Raw genomic sequence first — 18,051 nt, 5'->3', positions numbered from 1 at the left:
AGACATGCCACATACCTCCTGCCACATACCTCCCAACGACCAATAAGATCTCACAGGTTGGGTCTCCTCCGGGTGTCATCAACCGGACAATGCCGGCTGACGGCCCCCCGGGGGAAGGCCTTCTCTGTAGCTGCGCCGGCCCTGTGGAACGATCTACCCATAGAGATCCGGACCCTTACCACTCTCCCGGCCTTCCATAAAGCCACTAAGACCTGGCTGTTTCGGCAGGCCTGGGGCTGTTGATCAATGTCCAGCCCCACTTAGACTGAATGGATGGTGTGTAATTTTAACAATTGTATTTTTTATTTTTAAATGTTTTTTTATCTGTCTGTAAGCCGCCCAGAGTCCCAAGGGAGTGGGCGGCATACAAATTTTATTAAATTGAAATTGAAATTGAAGTGCTTTTTTAAATGACAAGGGCAAGAGGGGAGGGGTGGATTCTTCAGTTCAATTCAATTCAACCCAGTTAACCCCCCCCCCTTTTCCTCTATCCTTTCTAGAAAAGAGCCACAGTTAAAAAAAAATAATACATGCCAGAAAGTGAATCAGATTTTAAAAACAATGGCTTTCTTAGGAAGGTAAGTTTGATGGGTGAAGATTTCCCAGCCTAGAGTTATTTGTTTTGCTTGCTTTATCATTTACTATTGGATAACCTGGCGTTGCCTTGGTATTTATAGACGTCAAAGTGTTTGTCTGACAGGGAGCCATTGAGAAGGGCCTTTCTTCCCCCTACTCCCATGCCCATCATCCCTGCTCTCTCCCTTCCCCATCCAATGCATTCCTCTTTTCCGCCCTGTCTACGATCCTGACACTTTGCCCCAAATCCGTCATGCGCTTCCCCATTGGTCCATGGGAGGGTGAACGTCACAACTGGCTTTCCAGAGGAAGCTGGAAAGGAACTGACATCACAAACAATTGCCGCTCTAGGACACTGCACTTACTCTCCTTAATGGCCCACGCATTCCAGAGTTATGCTGGAACACAAACACACAGGTGCAGACAAACATACCCCATGGGTGCCCCCCCCCCCCCCAAGTATTTGTTTCCAGAAGGTAAGTCATCTGTGTACCAAGTTTGGTTGAAATTGCTCGAAGCGCTCCAGGGTTATGCTGGAACGAACATACATACATACATACATACATACATACATACATACATACATACATACATACATCCTTTTTTATAGATGATAGATAGATAGATAGATAGATAGATAGATAGATAGATAGATAGATAGATAGACAGACAGAGAGACAGACAGACATAAATAGACAGATATAGCTAGAGAGATAGATAGATGATAGATATAGAGATAGATAGATAGATAGATAGATAGATAGATAGATAGATAGATAGATAGATAGATAGATAGATAGATAGGCAGGCAGGCAGGCAGGCAGGCAGGCAGACAGACAGACAGACAGACAGACATAAATAGACAGATATAGCTAGAGAGAAAAATAGATGATAGATAGATAGATAGATAGATAGATAGATAGATAGATAGATAGATAGATAGATAGATAGATATAGAGAGATATAGAGATAGACAGATACAGATAAATAGACAAACATAGATAAATAGACAGATATAGCCAGAGAGAGAGAGAGAGAGAGAGAGAGAAACAGACAGATAGACAAACAGACAGAGACAGACAGACATAGCTAGACAGATACAGATAAATAGACAAACATAGATAAATAGACAGATATAGCTAGAGATAGATAGATAGATAGATAGATAGATAGATAGATAGATAGACAGACAGATAGACAGACAGACAGACAGACATAGCTAGACATATACAGATAAATAGACATAGATAGACAGATATAGCTAGAGATAGATAGATAGATAGACAGACAGACAGAGACAGACAGACATAGCTAGACAGATACAGATAAATAGACAAACATAGATAAATAGACAGATATAGCTAGAGAGAGAGAGAGAGAGAGAGAGAGAGAGAGATCGATAGATCGATAGATAGACAGACAGAGAGAGACAGATAGGCATAGCTAGACACAGATAAATAGACAAACAGATAAATAGACAGATATAGCTAGAGTGATAGATGATAGATATAGCGATATAGAAAGATAGATAGATAGATGGATGGATGGATGGATGGATGGATGGATGGATGGACGGACGGATGGATAAGATAAAGGTGGTTTTTGAGCTCACCCATGACCATGACCACCAAGCCACGCCCACCCAGTCACATGACCACCAAGCCACGCCCACAAGAATTTTAATGATTCGGCATAGAATCTTAATTAAGAATCTTAATTTCATTTCTTTATATGAAATAGACTATTCATTGAACGGTATAAACTAAAGATGTTGATAGTCAAGAAGAAAGCCCTGGTAAATAATTGATCTCTTGAATGAAATGTTATATATATTTTTGTCAATAACGAACACTGGTAGAGAAGATGCAGTTTGTTCAACCTTGTGTTCTGAAATGGTTTGGTAAATGTTCAAGTTACAGTACTCAGTTAAGTCCAGTGTGTGTGGGGGGGGGATTCAGCCAGTTTGCACCACTTCAGGAGAAACGATTGTTAAGTAGTTCCAGGTTGCCTGTTGAGCTGTTTTTCTCCTGCAGAGGGCGAAAAACAACCCAACACACAAACCAGAACTCTGTTTCCAAACTTCCAGGTTTGTGCATTGGGTGGTTTTTCACTCTCAGGGAAGGGAAGCCTCTGGAAGACGAAAAATGGCCTAAAATCAATGCCCGAAAATCAAAGCCGAAAATCAGCTGACAGGACAACGCCTCGCGTGCCCTCAAAAATGGCTTTGCGTGCCACCTGTTCGCCATCACGGAGCTAGGTCCTCATTTTACCAACTTCGGAAGCAATAGCACTTAGACTTATATACCGCTTTACAATGCATTACAGCCCTCTCTAAGCAGTTTTGTTTGTCCCCAGCAATCTGGGTCCTCATTTTACCCACCTCGGAAGGATGGAAGGCTGAGTCAACCTTGAGCCTGATGAGATTCGAACTGCCAAATTGCAGGCAGCCAGCAGTCAGCAGAAGTAGCCGGTAGTCAGCAGAAGTAGCCTGCAATACTTCACTCTAACCACTGTGCCATCGTGGCTCTTAAAATGAACTGTGTAGAATAAATTGTACAGTCAAGAAGGGTGGAAAGCTGAGTCAGCCTTGAGCCGGTCAGGATTGAACTCCTGGCAGCGGGCAGAGTTAACCTGCTTTGCTGTATTCTAACCACTGCGCCCCCACGGCTCTTAAGACGAACCACGTAGAAAAAATTTTATGTTCTACACCAAATCTTGATAGGACAATATCAGTTCCTTCCCTTGACATACAGGTAGTCCTTGACTTACAACAGTTCATTTAATGACTGTCTGAAGTTACAATGGCAATGAAAAAGGAACTTGCTGCCATTTTTCACACTTATAACCATTGCAGCATCCCCATAGTCACGTAATTTACATTCAGATGCTCGACAGAGGATTCCTATTTATGACGGTAGCAATGTCCCTAAACCACGTGACCACTTTTGCAACATTCTGACAAGCAAAGTCAAGAGGGAATCCAGATTCACTTTACAGATGTGTTACAGCTTTAACAACGGCAGGGATTCACTTAACAAATGTGGCAAGAAAAGTTGTAAAGTGGGACAAAACACTTGACAGATTTATCCCTTAGCCACCTAAATGCTGGGTTCAGTTGTGGTCATAAGTCAAGGAGTATCTGTATTTTAACGCCGACATTTCCCTTCCTCATATTCCATGCAAGACTAAGAAACTTGAGGTAGATGACTAGATTGACATTTGAAGATCGGGATTGGGGACGCTAGATCCAGGGGTGAGATTCAGCCTGTTCGCACCGGTTCGGATGTTAGCTTTACATCTCGCAGAACCGGTTGTTTCAAGAACTGGCTGGCCCCACCCATCCCACCCCTCCCAGGAGTCTCCACGCAGCCACGCATCATGCTAGTTAAGTGCCAGGCTCGCACTCTGGGAGTGCGAAAAACGGGTTTCCCAGAAGTCCAGAAACGGGCCCTTTCCCGGCCTCCGGATGTCCTCTGGATCCCACAGGAGGCCGTTTCACCCTCCCAGAGGCTCGAGGAAAGTCTCTGGAGCCTGGGGAAGGCGAAAAATGGGCCTACCGGTCAGTGATGGGTTTCAAAAAATTTTCTACTTTGTGGGTGTGGTCTCCTTTGTGGGAGTGGCTTGCCAGACATGTGACCTGGTGGGACTGGCTTGCCGGACATGTGTTTTCTTTCTCTCCCTCTCTATCTCCTTCCTTTTGTCTCTCTGTCCCTTTTTCCTTTTTTTCTTTCATTTCTCTCTCACTTTTTCTTTCTTTTTTCTTTTTTCTATATTTCTTTCTTGCTTTCTCTCTCTTTCTCTCTCTGTGTGAGTCTGTGTGTGTGTGTGTGTGTGGTGGGTTTAAAAATTTTTTGGAACCTCTTCTGTAGGTGTGGCCTGCTTTCCGGGTCCACTGATGGAACCTCTTCTTATAAGAGCCGAGGTGGCGCAGTGGTTAAATGCAGCACTGCAGGCTACTTCAGCTGACTGCAGTTCTGCAGTTCAGCTGTTCAAATCTCACTGGCTCAGGGTTGATTCAGCCTTCCATCCTTCCGAGGTGGGTAAAATAAGGACCCGGATTGTTGTTGGGGGCAATATGCTGACTCTGTAAATCGCTTAGAGAGGGCTGAAAGCCCTATGAAGCGGTATATAAGTCTAACTGCTATTGCTATTCTAACCGGTTCGGTAGATTTGATGAACCGGTTCTACCGAACTGGTGCGAACTGGTAGGAACTCACCTCTGCTACCAGTAGTACCGGAAGTCCAAAAATGGACCTGTTTCCGGCCTCCTGAGCACCTCCTGAGCGCCTCCAGAGCCCGGGGGAGGCCATTTTCAAGCCCTGGAGGCTGGAGGAAAGCCCCACCATGGTGCAGGAGGCTTTGTAGGCCATGGCCACCATGGCCACGCTCACCCAGAAACTGGACGGAGAACCTTTTGGTAGCATTTTTCAATCTCACCTCTGGCTGGATCCCAAATGTATTGCCGTTCTGGCAAGTCTGGGAAGGGATGTTCTGTTCGAAAATTCCCGGGAGAAAAACGTTTTCTTCTTTCTGTTTTGATAATAGTGCTGAAGTTCAGGAACCATTAATTAAGCCTGGAAAACTGTCCAAGGAGAAGGTGATAAGGGGGCAGCTGAAGCTTATACAGGAGTGTCCTTGGAAACCCAATGCGACAGCAGTTAGACAATATAGGTAATAATTTGAATTTGAATTTGAATTTGAATTTCCTTTATTTGTATGCCGCCCTTTTCCCTGGGGGGACTCAGGGCGGCTCACAATTCAAAAAGGGAGGGGGGGAAAGACAAACAGTATTCCAATATGGAAACAATACAACATATTAAAAGAGAGCACAACAGTCACACAATTCGGGTGGGGTTGGAATCTTAACCCCAGGCCAGCTGGGACAGCCAGATCTTCAAAGCGGTGCGGAAGGATTGGAGGGTGGTGAGGGTCCGAATCTCCACGGGGAGTTCGTTCCAGAGGGTCGGAGCAGCCACCGAGAAGGCTCTCCTCCGGGTAGTTGCCAGTTTGCACTGGCTAGTAGATGGAATTCGGAGGAGGCCTAATCGATGCGATTGTATCGGTCTAGTGGAGGTAATTGGCAGTAGGCGGTCTCTCAAATACCCAGGCCCACTACCATGAAGGGCTTTATAGGTGATAAGTAGCACCTTGAAGCGCACCCGGAGATCGACAGGCAGCCAGTACAGCTCGCGGAGGATAGGTGTAACGTGGGTGAAACGAGGTGCACCCACAATCGCTCGCGCGGCCGCATTCTGGACTAGCTGAAGTCGCCGAATGCTCTTCAAGGGCAGCCCCATGTAGAGCACATTGCAGTATTCCAGCCTAGAGGTCACAAGGGCACGAGTGACTGTTGTGAGGGCCTCCCGGTTCAGGTAGGGACGCAACTGGTGTACCAGGCGAACCTGGGCAAATGCCCCCCTGGTCACAGCTGACAAATGATGTTCGAAGGTCATCTGTGGGTCCAGGAGGACTCCCAAGTTGCGAACCCTGTCTGAGGGGCGTATAATGTGACCCTCCAGCCTGAGAGATGGAACACTTGGCCAATTCGCGGGAGGGAAACACAGCAGCCACTCAGTCTTTTCTGGATTGAGCACAAGCTTGTTGACCCCCATCCAGTCTTTAACAGCCTCCAGACCCTGGCTCATCACATCCATCGCTTCGTTGAGTTGGCACGGTGCGGACAGATACAACTGGGTATCGTCCGCATATTGGTGGTATTTTATCCCGTGCCGTCGAATGATCTCACCCAGCGGTTTCATGTAGATGTTGAAAAGTAAGGGGGACAGGACCGAACCCTGCGGCACCCCATACGTTAGGGGCCTAGGGGTCGATCTCTGCTCCCCAACTAACACCGACTGCGACCTGTCCGAGAGGTAGGAGGAGAACCACTGTAGAACAGCGCCTCCCACCCCCACCTCCCGCAGTCGTCGCAGAAGGATACCATGGTCGATGGTATCGAAAGCCGCTGAGAGGTCAAGGAGCACCAGGATGGAGGCGTGGCCTCCATCCCTGGCTCTCCAAAGATCATCGGTCAACGCGACCAAAGTGGTTTCTGTGCTGCAGCCAGGTCTGAAGCCTGACTGGAAAGGATAGAGATAATAATGCTAATGGTTCACCCATATCACCAGCTCGAAAAGATATCGGATTGCCTGCCTGTCAAACCTGACACACACTTAAGACTCTAAAATAGGAAATGATGCTTGGCTCCATTTCCTGAGAAAGGTATATTTTTTATTAGAGATCAAATGTATTGCAGTAATGCATAGCCAGAACTGAGATTCGCACGCCCACATTCCTGTGTTGTACCACTCCTCTCTCCTCAACTGTCTTTCATTTCTCAAAGTAACCAATTAAAATCTTGCTGGCTGTTTTCCTTACATTCAGTTCACGAGTAGGTTCTTGACGGCATTACTACCGGTTCGGTGCCCAAAAAAATTTGCGTGTGCTTCACTCGTGTGCACACCAGACGTACGCTCCGCACGTGTGTGCCTTTGCACTTAAAAAAGATCTGTGAATTCGCACACCATTAAAAAGGGGGGGGGGAATTACATTTTTTTTCAATGAAGATTGTTCTGCCCATGTGCAGAACAGAAAATAAAGATGGCGGTACCCAGCATAGAACCAGTACGGTCACGTGTCTGATCGAGTTACTATCTGTTCGGTTGAACCAGTCTGTACCGGTAGGAACCCATCTCTGGGTCAGTTCAAGCGTATTCTGGTATGCTGCTTCGTCCTTCTTCCAGCTGGGCGACCTTGAAGCAGCTTCTGGAGAAGGCACAGCACCTACTTTCGGTTTCCCAAGCATTTCCCCTTTTGTCCCGCTTCTCCATAGTTCATGGCAGACTGCCAGCACATATCAGCAAAGCACAAGAAGCTTGAGGTGACAACCAGACTGCCCTTCAATTACTTTAAGCATAGGGCAGGTTTATTACATGTAGCCCTAATAGCCATTCGCTTAACGACTGTTTGAAGTTATAACAGCACTCAAATGGTGACTTATGACTGGTCCTGGTATATACAACTGTGACAGTGTTCCCATGGCCACGTGATAAAAAAAAATTGCCTTGCTTAACAATGGAAATTTTGGTCCCCGTTGTGGTCAGAAGTCGAGGACTAGCTGTGTTAAGAGAATGGTGACAGCAATAGCATTAGCACTTAGATTTAGCCTGTTTTCCCCCAAAAGAAGACCTCTCCGGATAACAAGCCAGTCGGGCTTTTGAGCGCATGTGCTAAAATAAGTCCTCCCTGAAAATATTGCAACACAGCAGCAGCCATGAGGTGACCACGCTCACCGCCTCCTGCACCTCAAAAATAATAAGACCTCCCCGAAAATAAGGTCAAGCACTTATTTTGGGGGTCAAAAGAAAATAAGACCCTGTCTTGTTTTTGGGGAAACACGGTATATACCGCTTCACAGTGCTTTACAGCTCTCTGTAAGCGGTCTATAGGGTTAGATATTGCCCCCAACAGGAGACCGTACACTATATTTGACAGATGGCAGTCCAGTCTCTTCTTGAAAGCCTCCAATGATGAAGCTTCCACACAATGCCCCTGGATGTTCCCTTTGTAAGTTAACCCCCGCTGATGCCTTCTTTCAGGAAAGAGCTAGGTCAGTGTTGCAATGCTTCTGAACGGCTGGTGGTAACCAAGGAAAACACGCCGCTGGGATCCATCATCAATTTAGATGGTGACATATATTCCAATATAACTGTGGATGCCGAGCTGAGAAGTGTTCTATTGAAGGTAAGAGAAGATGCGTTCTTCGGGTTTTGGTGGAAAAGAAACCAATGGGGGCAGGCAGAGTTTACAGAATACAGGCAGTCCTCGACTTACAACAGTTCATTTAGTGACTGTTGCAACAAAGTGACGACGGCGCTGGGGGAAAAAAATCTGTGGCGATTGACTTAACAACTATGGCAAGATCGGAAAATGGGACAACATTGCCCAAAATGATTTCCGTTGGCACCAAAAAGTTTGGTCTCAATTGGGATTGTAAGTTGAGGACTACCTATAATAAGAGTTGGAAGGGACCTTGGAGGTCTTCTAGTTCATCCCCCCTGCTCAAGCAGGAGACCCTATACCAGGCGTGTCAAACTTGATTTCATTGAGAGCTGTATCAGGGTTGTGTTTGACCTCAGAGGACTGGGAGTGGCCGTGGCCAAGGTGGGGGTGGCCAGCTCGATTTTTTTCCGGCTGTTCTGTGACGGTCTCCTGCAGCCCTCTGTCAGCGAACCCCTCCCCTTCTGAGCTCCATTTTTGACTGTGATGGCCTCATGCAGCCCTCTGCCAGCGAAAAGGGAGCTTTGTTTCATGGGCTGGTCCTTTGCTATTTCCAGGGCAGCCCCATGGGCCAGATCTAAGCATCCTGTGGGCCAGATCCAGTTCACGGGCCTTGAGTTTGACACCTGTGACCAGAGATGGTATTCATCAGGTTCTGATCAGTTCAGAGAACCGGTAGCGGAAATTTTGAGTAGTTCGGAGAACCGATAAATACCACCTCTGGCTGGCCCTGGGCCCCCCCCCATCTATTCTCTGCTTCACGAGTCTCAGCTGATTGGAAGAAATGGGGATTTTGCAGTAACCTTCCCCTGGAGTGGGGAGGGAATGGAGATTTTACAGTATCCTTCCCCTGCCACACCCACCAAGCCACACCCACCTTCAGGCAATGCCTTCCAAGCCACGCCCACAGAACCAGCAGTAAAAATGTTTGAACCACACCACTGCCTGTGCCCTGTACCATTCTGGACAAATAGCTGTTCAAACTCTTCTTTAAAAACTCCGGTGTTGGCGTACCCGCAACTTCTGGAGGCAACCCGACCCCCTAATGAATTGTTTAAGGAATTTCTTCTTAGTTCTAGGTTGGTTCTCTCCTCAATTAGTTTCCATCCAAACTCTTTTTGTTTTGCAACTTGAGGAATTACACTTTCCTAGATATGATTTGACCGTGTGTCTTTTTTCTTGTTATCCGAGAGACCTTACAAAGTCCTCGAGTTGCAACCATTTGTTTCGTGACCATTTGAAGTTAACAAAAGCACTGAAAAAAGTGACTTATGACCATTTCTCACATTTAGTTTAGTTTACTTTACTTTATTGTCATTGCACACTATAGAACAAAATTAAATGCCATCTTCAGTGTACATTATAACTATAAAAATAAAAACACAAGCACACATCCTTCACGTGCTATATACCATATTTTTCGGAGTATAAGACACACGTTTTCCCCCATAAAAGAGGGTGAAAATTTGGCTGTGTCATATACACCGAATGTAGTCCTGCTTACCAGCCAGCCCTTTGGCCTCTGCCTTTCAGCAAATTGCCTCCTTGCAGCAAACAGCAAACAGCTTGTTTCAGTTTCAGCTTCAGCACAGCTTGATTAGCACAAGCAGCTGATTGTTGGTTGGATTGGCCTCCCAACCACTAGCTGTTTCAGGCTGCAGGGATTGCCATTGTCTATTGCCACCTCCATGCGCCCAGTTTAGGCCTCTGTGTGCCCCATTTTCCACCCATTCCAATCCCTGTCGCCCGGAACGGGTGGAAAATGGGGTGTGTGGAGGCTGAAAATGAGGCGTACAGAGGCTGAAAACGGGATGCGGATGCCTTCTGCGCATCCATGCGTCAGGCACTGGTCCCAGCTGTTCCTCTTCCTCATCAGCCACCTCCAGACCTGAGGGCTGTTGACTCTCCATCTGAGGGAAGACGGACAACCCAGGCTTCGCCTCGGTGTCTCTCTGACAGCTCCATTCCATCTTCCCCCTGGGAGCTCTCAGGTTGCCCTGATGCTGACCTATCATAAAGTCCCTTCCCTTTGGATAAAGGTAACAAAATAAATCGTTTGAAGTGAATCCTTGCTAAAGGCCCCTGATTTGCCGTCGAGTCTATTTGAAGGATGAATTAAAAGTCCAGTTCGTGTAAACATTTTTTTGCATTCAGCTGTTTCTACGTGCATTTTCAATCTCTTTTTTTTCATCTTCCTTCCCGATGGCCCCTCTAGAGATTTCCTTTGGCAGATACCCGGTATAGCAAATGTGCTGTCGTTGGCAACGGTGGTATCCTGCATGGTAGCAATTGTGGACAACTAATCGACCAGGCTAATTTTGTCATAAGGTAGCTGTTTCTTCTTCCTTCTTCTTCTTCTTTTTTTTAAATTATCTTTATTGGTTATACATTATTTTTAATAAGACGTACAAATACAGCTTTAAACATACAAACCCTCCCCTCCTCCCCCCCGTGACAGCCCAACATTTTTTTCTTCCTCATTGTTTAGTCTCTAAGCAGCATCTTCTCATTACAAAGTTCAGGGATCTATTACAACACCCATGTTCACTTTTAGTTCCCATTGTTAACAGCTGCTATTTAACTTTCCCAGTTTTAAGTCCCTGCTGTTCTCTTTGTCGCCCACATATACCATAGGTTCAGTGGTGGGTTTCAAAAAAATTTGGAACCTCTTCTGTAGGTGTGGCCTGCTTTCCGGGTCCACTGGTGGAACCTCTTGTAACCGGTTCGGTAGATTTGACGAACCGGTTCTACCGAACTGGTGCGAACCAATAGGAACCCACCTCTGCATAGATTCCAGCTAAGATAATACTCCGTTTCTCCTTTGTCCCTCAGCCAACCTGTCGTTCTGTCCATTTCTCCACACTCATATATCTTTTTTAATTATGGCATCTTCCGATGGTATGGTAGTAGATTTCCAAAATTGTGGCATAGGTTATTCTTGTGGCCACAATTATATGTAGGCTCAAATGCCATATAGATTTACTCATGTTTTCTGGTTTTATGCTTAGTAAAAAAGTCTCGGGTTTCCGTTCCATACTTGCCCCGGTAACATCTTTTAGCCAGTTTTGAATCTTTCTCCAGTATTTTGTGGCCTCAATACAGGACCACCAAATATGGTAGAATTGTGCCATCCTTTCTTCCACATTTCCAACACAGTGGGGATAACCCAGGAAACAATTTGACTAACCTCGTTGGGGGAACCTGTTTCTTCTTTTTGAGGGGGGAGCTTGGGTTAAAGGGATGGGGGTCCTAAGGAACCCTGGAAATCTTTATAGTCTTGGTTTATTGAAGTAACATTTTTTTCATTTTCCTATCTTCTCCTTCATCTTTCTTTTCTCCTGCTTCCCCTTCTCTTTCTCTCTCCCTGTCCCTCCCCTCTTCCATTTCCTTTTGTTTTTCTTCTCTCGTTTTCTTTTTCTTCTTCCCTGTGTCGTTTTCCTTCCCCAGCCCATCTCCCTCCTCTCTCTTTTCCTTCTTCTTTCCCTTTCTCCTTCTCCTCCATTCCACTTACCCCTTTCTCTCCCTCCTGCTGCCACTATGCTTCCTCATTTCTTTTTTCTTTTTCTTCGTCTGCATCCCTCTTTCCTTGCCCAGCCCCTTTTCCTCCTCCCTCTTTTCCCCTTTTCTTTCTTCTTCTGTCTCCTTCCCTCTCTCTTCCCCTTTACCTTCTTTCCCTTCTCCTTTCCTCCCTCTCCTCCTCTAGCTTCCCCTTCCCTTTCTCCTTCTATTTCTCTCCCCTCCATTTTCCTTCCCTCCCCTTTCCCCTCCTTCCTCTTCCCCTCCCCTTCCTTCTCTTCTATTCCCTTCCCCTTCTCCTTCTATTTCTTTTCTCCTCCCTCTTCTTCCTTTCCCCTCCTCCTCCTCTTTTCCCTTCCCTTTCTCCTTCACCTTCTCCTTCTTTTCCTTCTTCTGCCCTTCCCCTCCTTTTATTCCTTGTCCTTCCCTTTCTCTTTCTTTTTCGCTTCCTCCCCTCCCTCTTCCCCTCCCCTTCCTCCTCCTCTTTTCCCCTCCTCCTCTTCCTTCCTTTCTCTATTAAACCTAATTTCTAGTATTTTTGCAATTAAAACCATCGCTTATTTGGGAATCTTATGGGTATAAAACTCCTCCTCAGTCAGGGTCGCTGCTGGGGATTCACAGGGATTCGGGAGAACCTCTAGCTAGGCTTCTGTGCACTTCAGAGAACCCCGAAATCCCACTCCTGGCTGGCCCCACCCACCCTGCTACTTCCCTCCCAGGAGTCGCTAGGCGACCCATTTTGGATGCAGGCAAGGGCAGGGCACGCACAAAGGCTCGAAAAACGGTCCTACCAAAAGCTCAGAGCGCTTCTATGCTCTCTATATCTATCTATCTATCTATCTATCTATCTATCTATCTATCTATCTATCTATCTATCTATCATCTATCTATCTTCTATCTATCCTGTCTGTCTGTCTGTCTGTCTATCTATCTATCTATGCTATCTATGTCCTATCTATCTATTTATCTATCTATCTATCTATCTATCTATCTATCTATCTATCTATCTATCTATCATCTATCTATCTATCTATCTATCTATCTCCTATCTATGCTATCCATCCATCCATCCATCCATCCATCCATCCATCCATCCATCCATCCATCCATACCAACCAACCAACCAACCAACCAACCAACCAACCAACCAACCAACCAACCAACCAACCAACCAACCAACCTATTCATTTTTGACTGTTGTAGTGTCCTGGGGTCATGCGATCCCCTTTTGACTTTGACAACCAAAGTCAAGCCGGATTCACTTAATTCAACACCCGCAGTGATTCGCTTAACAAAATGGGGGCAAGAAAAGTTGTAAAACTTTACAAATTTCTCATTTGGCAACATAAACTCTGGGCTCAGCTGCGGTCGTAAGTCGAGGACTACCTGTAATGCGTTTGCTTGAGTTTAACCATCTCTGCGCCTCTTTTCCGTTTGCTCCCCCCACCCAGATTTAACCTGCCTCCGTTGAGTAGAACTAAAGATGTGGGAAGCAAGACGCACTTAGTGACCATCAACCCCAGTATTTTAAGTAAGAGGTAAGGAAGATGATGCAACTACAAAAAAATAATCCACTACAGTCTATGAGCAAAGAAGGCGACCGCTCTAAACCTCTAAGAAACATACCGGCCGTCGGGGTTTTTTCATACGCTCCGATCCCTTTTGCAAAATGGCATTTTGCTGTTGTAGAAAGGTAGCAGCACCCACCTCTCCCCTAGGAGAACGAAATATTCTAGGACAGTGATGGCGAACATTTTCGGCACCAAGTGCCGAAACCGTAAAGTATGTGCACAATGGAGCGCCAGAAACCCGAAGACCAGCTGACTGATGCGCATGCGCGTTCCGGCCACTGGTCTTTGGGTCTCCAGCTGCCCAGTACGCCAACACTGCAGGTTTTTAGGAAGATGTTGGATAACAAAATGAAATTCAATGGTGAAAAGAGTGAGGTTCTACATTTAGGCAAGAAAAATGAAATGCACAGGTACAGTATAGGCGGTACCTTGCTCAATATTAGTAACTGTGAGAGGGATCTTGGAGTCCTAATTGGACAACCATTTAAATAAGAGCCAGCCGTGTGCAGCAGCTGCCAAAAAAGCCAACACAGTTCTGGGCTGCATCAACAGAGGGATAGAATCAAGATCACGTGAAGTGTTAATACCACTTTATAATGCCTTGGTAAGGCCACACTTGGAATACTGCATTCAGTTTTGGTCACCACGATGTAGAAAAGATGTGGAGACTCTAGAAAGAGTGCAGAGAAGAGCAATGAAGAGGATTAGGGGACTGGAAGCTAAACATATGAGGAACGGCTGCAGGAACTGGGTATGTCTAGTTTAATAGAAAGAAGGACTAGGGGAGACATGATAGCAGTCTTCCAATATCTCAGGGGTTACCACAAAGAAGAGGGAGTCAAGCTATTCTCCAAAGCACCTGAGGGCAGGACAAGAAGCAATGGGTGGAAACTAATCAAGGAGAGAAGCAACTTAGAACTGAGGAGAAATTTCCTGACAGTGAGAACAATTAATCAGTGGAACAGCTTGTCTCCAGAAATTGTGAATGCCCCAACACTGGAAGTCTTTAAGAAGATGTTGGATAGCCATTTGTCTGGAACGGTATAGTGTTTCCTGCCCAGGCAGGGGGTTGGACTAGAAGACCTCCAAGGTCCCTTCCAACCTTTTTATTCTATTCTATTCTGGCATGCGTGCACCGGAAACCACAAGAACAGCTAGCAACGCCACCAGGGGTGGGTTTCAAATTTTTTTAGTACTGGTTTGTTGGGTGTGGCTAGATGGGGGCATGTGACAGTGGGTGTGGCCAACATCACTCACGCACACTTAGCCACATGACCCACTCACCAAGCCATGCCCACCAAAACGGTGGTGAAACGTTTTGACCGGGGTGGGGATGGGGGCCCTCCAGCTTCGTCAGAGCTAAGGGAGCGCTTAGAAACTACCCAGTAAGAAGAACGGGGTCATTTTTCCCTTCTCCCAGCCCTGCTGAAGCCTGCAGAGTGCTTCTGGAGGCTGGGAGAAATGCCTCCGTTTTTGGGAAAAACGGCCCATCTTTGGACTGGCATGCGCTACCATTAAAAAAGGGAAGGAAATTACATTTTTTCAATGAAGATTGTTCTGCCCATGTACAGAACAGGAAATAAAGATGGTGGTGCCCAGGATAGAACCAGTATTAATGTGTCCGGCCAAGTTATCTATATCTATTCGGCCGAACCGGTCCAAACCGGTAGAAGAGGGCTCTGTGTGCCATCACTGGCACATGTTCCATTGGTTTGCCATCACGGTTCTAGGAAATATTAAAAATGTAGAATATTATATTTCCCTGGATGAGAAAAGGAGAAACACCTTTTTAAAGACAAAGAGGAGCTCCCTACAACTCCCTGCCTCTAGCAGATATTTGGTGCCCACTGAGCCGGACTAGGCCAGCCTATCTACAAGAGAAAAGTCCTCCAGCTCCAGGGTGATGGGATTAAGACATGGCCCTCCAGGACATTATAGGATTGTCTAGCAGCTGGGCTTGGTGTATTACAAAATTACCTGGGGTCATTGCATCACCCAGCAAGCTTCAACCAAGCTTGACTCAGAAAACCTACAAGGTTAGCAGTGACCCCTACAACAACCAATAGAATACATTCCTTGCACAGGAACCGGAAGCTCACGGTATAAGGAAGCCTTCTTTGTACCTTCTTTAACCTTCCTGTTCCTGTGTAAGAACATGTCCTTTAATATTCTATTGGCTGTTGTCGGATTCCCATGGGGTCATGGCTGGCTCTATAGGCAAAAGAGGAAATGCAAATCCTAGGTGTTTGCCTGATCTAATTTGATCAATCTCTTGTTTATTGCTTATCTGAGTTTCTGTCGTGACTCAGTCTTTCTATTCCAGTTAGGGTTCCCCCCCCCCCCCAAAAGTCTCAAAATGCTTAGACACAGCTTTTACACTCAGTTCTGGGCAAATAGTTCTAATTATTTCTTGGGGTTCAATTTAAGACAAAGAAAAAAATCCTCTCCCCCAGTTCCACCATGGCTCACCTTTTTTCTGTCTAGCACCAGTCTTAGCTATTATTCATTGGTTTGTCCCAGCTTTGCAGCAGCCATCTTTAGACTTCTTCTTACTGTGGCTGAGGGGAAGGAAAAACCCCAGGCCAGACAGGAGAGCTGCGACTCTTCCCAATCTCACAGGGTGCATCCCTTTGCTTCACTACCCCTTCAGGGTGGTTTAGGCTCCCACTGGAGGCAACGAACAGGAAGAATTCAGCACAGGGAACATGGAGACTAGGGGTGAAATGCTACCGTTTCGGACTGGTTCGCCCGAACCAGTAGTAAAAAAGGCTACCGGTTTGCCCGAACCGATAGTCAAAAAATGCTACCACTTCAGGCGAACTGGTATTTCCAACTATCAGCTGTGATGCGCGATTTATATTAGCTAGAATTATCGGATTTCCAGCTTTCTAGCTAATTAGATCGTGGACTTCCCTCCTCCCCCTCGCTGTTCTACTTAGCTTTGCAGACTCAGAAGGCTTCAAAATGTTCATTTTTTAGCGCTGCGCGAGTACACTGCATACACACAATAGCACGCTCGGTAGCAGACTTCAGAGGATTTCACCGCTGGTGGAGACCCATTCCTCTGTGACTGTATTGCCAAGACGTTAAACCTTCTCTCCATGACCCAGTCTTTCTGAATGGATTACCAAATCTGCATTTCTAAAAGCTGGCCTCCTCAGTTTCTGCTTGTGGGGCAGGGAAACTGGGGCTGGTTCCTGCCTTTTAAGAGCATGTTTCTCCATTTCTCCTTTAGGGAAATAAAATATTCTGCCTTTTTAATATTTCCCAAAATATTTCATTCTTCTAGGAGGGGACGGAGTGTGTGTGCTTCCCTACAGCTAAAAAAAAAATAAAAAAAAATCAAAATGGGCACCAACCCCCGCCAATCTGTTTTGTTCACACATGCTTCGGATGGTCGAGGGTGTGGTTTTCCTTTTGGGATTTTCTCTCTCTCTCCTATTTTTTCTTTCTTTTTCTTTTGAAGATTCAAAGATTTGTTGGGCCATGAGACGGATTTTATCAACGCTCTTTGGGCCTACCCAAACGCCCTTTTCCTCATCCCGGCGATATCCTTTAATTATCATCTTAAAGTCGGCTACCGTGCTATACGCATCATGAAGGATGTCGGCCTGGCCCATAAGGCATTCTTTATCCACCCACACTACCTGTCTGCCCTCGATAAGTATTGGAAACTGAAAAGGATGAGGGAACTACGCCTATCCACTGGCTTTATGTTCACCAGTTTTGCGCTGGAGTTCTGTGACGACATCACTCTCTATGGCTTCTGGCCTTTTTTTTATGACCTAAATGGGAAACCAATCAGTCATCACTACTATGACAACGTGTTGCCGCTTCCTTTTGTTCACAACATGTCTGAAGAGTTCTCCCATTATCTCAAGATGTCTTCCCAAGGTGTCTTGCACCTACACCTTGGCAAATGCCAGTGAGATTTTTTTTGATTTTATTTAGCATTTATAGGCCGCCCTTTTCCCTGAGGGGACTCAGGGCGGCTTACAATTTGGATTTGGATTCCCTAACCCAGGAATAAATCAGCCAAAGAAAGAACAGTCGGTTTGCGACTGTTCCCACCAAAGCATGAACCCGACAACCGTAAATTTGAGGAAAACAAGCCTCCACAGGACTTTGCACACATTCTCTTCTAGCATAACAACATCTCTAATGGACAGAAACAGCAGACTTCTTCTCACAACCTGGGCAATAAGGGATGAAATAAGGGAATGTGCAATTGTTATGTTTGTGAAAAATAAACATAGGCTTTTATCAAGCAACTGGCTAAAGCAAAGTCTTTTCTTTTTTTTCAAAAATTCTTCATTGGGAAATTAAGAGGAAATGTCAGATAATAGGAAGGTAGGTGGTTGATGGTCGCAAGCCAATGATTTGTTGGAGTATCCTGAGTCCCCAACATGGTGGCCCTTGAAAAGTATCCGGAAGCTTCAGCCGGTCCAAAAGGAAGCAGCCCGTGCAGTTCTGTGAAAGGGCCAGATTTGCAGATAAGATCAGATGGGCTGGTCAGGGAAGGAATGGGAAGGGAAGAGAGAGAAGGGAAGCAGTGGTGGTTTCAAAAATTTTAGAGCCTCTTCTGTAGGTGTGGCCTGCTTTGTGGGAG

General features: G+C 45.9%; 1 protein-coding gene across 1 annotated transcript; it reads left to right on the top strand.

Moving 5' to 3' along the window:
- The first annotated feature begins 561 nt into the window (after positions 1 to 561).
- Positions 562 to 17,371, top strand: LOC116521846 (alpha-2,8-sialyltransferase 8F-like). Its single transcript, XM_032236496.1, has 6 exons — positions 562 to 578; positions 5,122 to 5,247; positions 8,175 to 8,319; positions 10,571 to 10,683; positions 13,323 to 13,409; positions 16,909 to 17,371. The coding sequence occupies exons 1-6, from the start codon at positions 562 to 564 to the stop codon at positions 17,369 to 17,371; spliced, it is 951 nt and encodes a 316-aa protein (XP_032092387.1).
- The last annotated feature ends 680 nt before the right edge of the window (positions 17,372 to 18,051 follow it).

This window comes from Thamnophis elegans, chromosome Z (genome assembly GCF_009769535.1).
Source record: "Thamnophis elegans isolate rThaEle1 chromosome Z, rThaEle1.pri, whole genome shotgun sequence".
Taxonomy (NCBI): domain Eukaryota; kingdom Metazoa; phylum Chordata; class Lepidosauria; order Squamata; family Colubridae; genus Thamnophis; species Thamnophis elegans.
This window is presented reverse-complemented; position numbering and strand designations above follow the sequence as displayed.

Excerpts from the sequence above, each read along its gene's own strand:
- LOC116521846 (XM_032236496.1), top strand. Across the intron at positions 5,248-8,174 it reads ACAGCAGTTAGACAATATAG|GAAAGAGCTAGGTCAGTGTT; the intron begins GTAATAATTTGA and ends GCCTTCTTTCAG. Across the intron at positions 8,320-10,570 it reads TGAGAAGTGTTCTATTGAAG|AGATTTCCTTTGGCAGATAC; the intron begins GTAAGAGAAGAT and ends TGGCCCCTCTAG.